The sequence below is a fragment of the Triticum urartu genome, chromosome 6A, assembly GCF_056163025.1.
Source record: "Triticum urartu cultivar PI428250 chromosome 6A, HENAU_Tu73, whole genome shotgun sequence".
NCBI classification, from domain to species: Eukaryota; Viridiplantae; Streptophyta; class Magnoliopsida; order Poales; family Poaceae; genus Triticum; species Triticum urartu.
The window spans coordinates 451,444,087-451,449,693 of record NC_141878.1 but is presented as its reverse complement, the minus strand read 5'-3'; the positions used below and the strand labels follow the sequence as shown (position 1 = coordinate 451,449,693).

The following is a 5,607-nucleotide window of genomic DNA, read 5'->3' as shown; positions in this document are numbered from 1 at the left end:
GTATCATTAGAAAAGTATACCTAACTTTTTAAAAAATGTTTATATAATGTAAAAAATTATCATGTATATATAAAAAATTTAAGTACTACTCTAACAAATGTACGTGACATTCTAATAAATATTTATGCCTTCTTAAAAAATAGTGACATTTTATAAAACAGTTTATACAATGTAAACAGCAAGTATAATTCATTTTTATTTTCTCAGAAGAAACCAGGAAGAATTTAATCACTGCCCGCGATCACTCGGCGGTGCACCCTACCATCTGCCTGCCTGCCGCCTATAAATGGAGGCGAGGAGTACACTTCCTAGCACACACCAAGGCCACCTCTCTACTTCAGTCTCTTCCTCCTCCTTGTACTCTAGTGATCGTCAGTGAAAAAGAGAGGCATGGCCTTTTCCGTGGCCAAGATCTCAGCGTCCTTCACCGTGTTCATGGCCCTGGCCTTCCTCCTTAGCCCCTGCGCGTCCTTCGAGCTCCACCGCAAGCTCTCCGGCTGGTCCAACGGCGGCGCCACCTGGTACGGCGGCCCCAACGGCGCAGGGAGCGACGGTAATTAGTACATGGACGAACATAAAAACTATTTAATTTCTCCAGCATTGTGCAAGTAACGCTCTGCATGCACGATCTGTAGGTGGTGCATGCGGGTACCAGGACGCCGTCGACCAGCCGCCCTTCTCCTCCATGATCGCCGCCGGCAGCCCGTCCATCTACCAGGACGGCAAGGGCTGCGGCTCTTGCTACCAGGTCCGTCGATCATACAACCAGCTCTTAATTTTAACGCCGCGTTGTCAACTAGTCGGCTTAACTTGATTACACCCGCGCGCATTCCTGTGACGTAAATTCTGCAGGTGAAGTGCACCGGCCACGGCTCTTGCTCGTCCAGCCCGGTGACCGTCGTCCTCACCGACTTTTGCCCTGACGGGACGTGCCAGGAGGAGCCCGTCCACTTCGACCTGAGCGGGACGGCATTCGGCGGCATGGCGAAGCCCGGCCAGGCCGACCAGCTCCGCGCGGCCGGACGTCTCCAAATCCAGTACACACGGTAAGCTGGATGCATGCATCTTCACGTGAGTTTTTTCATGCAAACGGCAAACGGCACACGGTAAGCTAGCTAGCTGCGTGTCCGGACGCACGTAAAAGAGCGGCAAGCGTGCACCGGCACGCACACGGTATGCCGCTTTCCTAGCCGACCGACTAACCGCCGTGCCTTGTCTTGGCCCTGGCATCCGTGCGTGTGGCTGCATGCTGCAGGGTCCCGTGCAGCTGGCCGGGGATGGACATAGCCTTCAAGGTGGACGCCGGCTCCAACTCCTACTACCTCGCCATGCTCATCGAGTACGAGGACGGCGACGGCGACCTGTCGTCGGTGGAGCTCATGCAGAGCGGCGGCAACGGCGCCGGCTGGACCAAGATGGACCGGTCGTGGGGCGCGGTGTGGAGGTACAACTCCGGGGCCATGCTGCAGGCGCCCTTCTCGGTCCGCCTCACCTCCAGCTCCGGCAAGCCCCTCGTGGCGAGTAACGTCATCCCCACCGGCTGGAAGCCCGGCGGCACCTACCGCTCCGTCGTCAACTACTGATAAACTAGGCGTGGGTTGGGTTGCACGCAAGCAAGCACGCCGCGCGCTCGCCCGTATGCAGAGGTGTGGCGCCATCCCGATTTATGCTTGGAGCCATGGGCGTGGGATATGTGTGTAACCTGACCGCCATTAATAAGGCGTGAGTCGCAAGTGTGTGTCTGTGCGCGCCATTGTTGTGTGTGAAGCTTGTGTTATCTGTCCGTTTGGTCCATATATATGTGTGAAATAAACTGTATCGGGGCGGAGGTGGCCGGGAAGAGTTTCTACTTCTGGCCCCTCGCTCTTCTTGTTGCAGTCATTTCATTTGCTTTTCGAAGTACTGGAGTGTGACGGCATTTCATTCACTTTGGTCCTTTTGTCTAGTCTCACTGAAGGCGCCAGCCTAGCTAGCTATTAATATGCACAATAGCTACATGTCAATCGATTGAGTTTCTAAGTTGGATCAGTCGATTTTGGTTGAAGGGAAAACAATCGGAGGGGAGGAAGAAACTCACGGAGGGGAGGGAGAAGCTCACTGGGCAGGCTACCCCATCATCTATCTTAGGATGGGAGGTGGGGGTGGCAGCACGGCGGCGACGGGGGTGGCAGCACAGCGGCGGCGCAAGTTCGCTCGGGGAAAATTACGTCAGCACCGGGGCTAAAGGGATGGCCGGGGGCGAAGGTAGTATGTTGGTCGAAGGGGGTTCCAGGGAGGGCGGGGCGGTGAGGCTGCGCGGGAGCGCCGACGGCCGCGGGCAGTGGTAGCCGGCGGTTCGGCCGGTGGTCAGTGGCGGTGGTTGGAAGAATTTGCGTCAGGAGATGGATAATTCGGCAGCCGTTAGATCACAAAAAAAGGGTGGAGAATGATCGACTGACCCAATTTGAGATTGGATTTGTCTAGGGCACATCTAGATGTGCCCTAGTTATTACACATCTAAGTGACTCAATCAAACTAGGAAGGAAAAGAAAAAAGAGGAAAGAAAATGTTTACACAAATCTCCGTGTAAAATCAAGGACATGGGACTTAGATGTGCAATACTTAGGGCATATCTAGATGTGCTTTAGCAAAACTGTTTGAGATTTCAATCGACTGGCGCATAGCCAGTCCCATTAATATGGACTTAGTTAAGTTGCTCGAAAAACAAATGTGTACAAGAGTATAAGAGATATACAAATCTTTGTCGTATTCACACATGTTTCCATGCGCGCAAGAATGCTTGAGAGTTTTAACCAGTAACAATATACACAAAAAATATTAGTAATTAGATTTATCACATGAATAGTACATTCTTGTTGCATTAATTTGAGTTAGCTAAGTGTTTTTTTTATTTCTTGAGTTGCGTTAATTTGAGTCCAAACCATAAACTTTCAATTAACATGTGGCAATCATGTCTGTTGAAAAAGACATATGTATCATTTCCCTCTTGTGACCCCAAAAAAATTGCTCCACCAAGTTGAAGGCCCAGAGGCAGGATCGAGTTTGGCTCATGTGCCCCCCGTGGATGGAAAAGGAAGAAGTTTTTGGCACCCCTAAGGATTTTTTTTTTTTTGAAAAGGAGGTTAAACCCCTAAGGATTTATATGTTTCTTTTTTGTATAATATGTGTTTGTAAATGACTTGTGATACTTGATACCTTTCCACATTTTTTGGGTCCGTACCTATTGGCAAGGTTGATACGTTGACGTGGAGGACACTTCCGGTTGATACATGACCTCATTTTTTTTGTTGAGGGGCGTGACCTCTATTGTTGTATCATCTACTTTGTTTTAGAAAATATATCAAAACCTTTATTACACATACTCCCTCCGCCTAGGTATATAAGTCAACTTACGAAACCAAATACTAATCTCAAAACACTTAGGCGCGTGCATTCATTCCCACCTCGTTTTTGTTTCTTGGCATATCAACCAATAAGAGATGTGTGGTGTGCATGCTTTCAATGACTTGAGACTATCAAACACGACATGTAGTGGTTAGTTCATTGCATGTTATGTTATTAATTAGCAAATAAACATAAAATTCTCTTGTTTTCCCCTCCGTCTTGATTGCGGTGCACAACCTAAGATGACTTAGGCTGGTTGTAATGACAGTATCATAGGTAGTATCATGCATGCCAACTAGGCAAATTTGATGAGGTGGCATAGAATTAAATGAAGAAATATAGGGTTGAGTATCATATCATGATACCGTATCATATTAAATGATGTGCTACTATGTGTCCTGTATGGCAATAAATGAAGTTAGCTATGATACTATGCACTACGGATGAAGTATCATACACTAATATTATATGCATGATACTAGTATATGATACTCACCATTACGATCAGCCTCGACCTACTCCACAATTAGTAACATTGCCAAGATAAGCTTGGTGTGTTCACAAAAACCTCTACTTATCTCCTCTTTTTCTTGTCCGGGTCGTCGCGACGCCTCGCTAGAGCCTAGCGCACCCACGAACATGTGGCAACAAAAGCACCATCCCTTCTGTCCGGGTACGCGCGTTGTGTAACCAGCTCTTGCGTTATCTCCAACTTTGCTAGCGTAGGTATTGATCAAGTCACCGGAGATGATTCAAGCAACGCTCTGTGATCGGCAAGCCTTGGCACGTAGCAGCGCTTTTCCACCATGTATATATGGCAAGCCTTGTCACATACTAGTAGCACTTTTCCACCACGTATATACCAAGTGCCTTTTGTTGTTCTCACGGAAACGCCCGACCTTTTCTCGGTGTAAGGGAAACGTCCAGCTTTTTTCGTAAGTCCAGCCGTGTGGAGTATAAGCAATGTGAGCAATGTTCAAAAGAAGCCGTTGCCTTATGGATGAAGCTTGTACTAGCTGCTAAGATTCCCATGCCCGTTGCTGCCTTTGTCGTCTCCAGGCTGTGAGATCGTGTCACTAGGTCCATCTTAAGCAAATCTTGTGTCAATGCCGTGTACGTGGTGTGTCCACCAAGCTGTGTATACCCGATTTGATCATGGTCGCCTCAAGATAATATGATCCCACTCTATCGTAAGCCTTTGCTATATCCAATTCTAGCGCGCAATAGTATTTTTTCTTATTTTGCCTCTTCATGAATGGCAAGCCACCGTATGCTATGATTAAGTTGTCGATAGTGCGCATTTTCTAAATAAACATTAATGCTACATCAACAGACATTTACAAGGGTTTTGCCGGGTGGTCATTACAACTACTCCATGTAAAATGCATGTAACCCTAAAAAAATGTAACATGCACGTGAGTTTAGCATTTTTGCGAAATAAATGTTAACAACTATTCAAAAGTCTCAGCCCCCTCCAATTTCATATATAGAAAACATGGTCTTTTACAAAGCTAACAACACATAAACAGAGAGATGACATGTTTGAGCCAATAACCACCCAACATTAATCTAAGTACGACACCAACAAAAGGCACGCATAGTAAACGATAAAATACAGCTTGGCCAGCTACAACACCAGCATCAACACCAAAAGAAAACAATTTACACAATTTATTGTCGAAATTTTGCGGATTTAGCCCATCTATTCTATCCAATAATTTTTTAGGAAAATCCCAGAGGCTCGCGTGGTTCATTCATGCATGACAAAGGGTGTGAAAATTTTATTCTCGCCTTATTAGTGAAGGGTGTGGTAGAACAACATATAAGGTGAGTTATTTCACACGCCACTAAAATTTTGAAAAGATGGCACATACACGCGCACTCTTCCTCCACCGCGCATCGTGTTTCGTGACCGAGTAGCGTTAGGACTTATGTCGCGTGTGCGCAACCTTCTTTTATGCAAAAAAAGAAGCCAAAACGTCTTTGCACTTGTGGAAGACGAAACTGAACGGCTGTGACTATTCCCTTCGTCTTTCCCTTAGTGTTCCATTTTCGCTTCCACTTTCTAGAGTTTCGTAGACACTCATCTTTCCTACTTATAAAGATTGGAGTTGATGGTGAGTGCGCATATGGGTCCAATATTCTTTCTAAATAAACAAATACATGCACCCCCACATGTGAAACTAGCAACCTTCCAAGTGACATATATTTTATTGGGTGTCC

The 5,607-nt window shown here is 46.7% G+C and overlaps 1 protein-coding gene across 1 annotated transcript; it reads left to right on the top strand.

Moving 5' to 3' along the window:
• The first annotated feature begins 295 nt into the window (after positions 1-295).
• Positions 296-1,881, top strand: LOC147965657 (expansin-B15-like). The gene is made up of 4 exons (XM_087528308.1): positions 296-553; positions 636-748; positions 853-1,046; positions 1,256-1,881. Exons 1-4 carry the CDS (start codon positions 391-393, stop codon positions 1,581-1,583), a joined length of 798 nt encoding a protein of 265 aa, XP_087384434.1. The 5' UTR covers positions 296-390; the 3' UTR covers positions 1,584-1,881.
• Positions 1,882-5,607: the final 3,726 nt, after the last annotated feature.

What these genes read in the sequence shown, in the direction of transcription:
- LOC147965657 (XM_087528308.1), top strand. Translation starts at nt 391, where the DNA reads ATGGCCTTTTCCGTGGCCAAGATCTCAGCGTCCTTCACCGTGTTCATG. An exon ending in CAACGGCGCAGGGAGCGACG is followed by an intron (nt 554 to 635) that starts GTAATTAGTACA and finishes CACGATCTGTAG; the next exon opens with GTGGTGCATGCGGGTACCAG. An exon ending in GCTGCGGCTCTTGCTACCAG is followed by an intron (nt 749 to 852) that starts GTCCGTCGATCA and finishes TAAATTCTGCAG; the next exon opens with GTGAAGTGCACCGGCCACGG.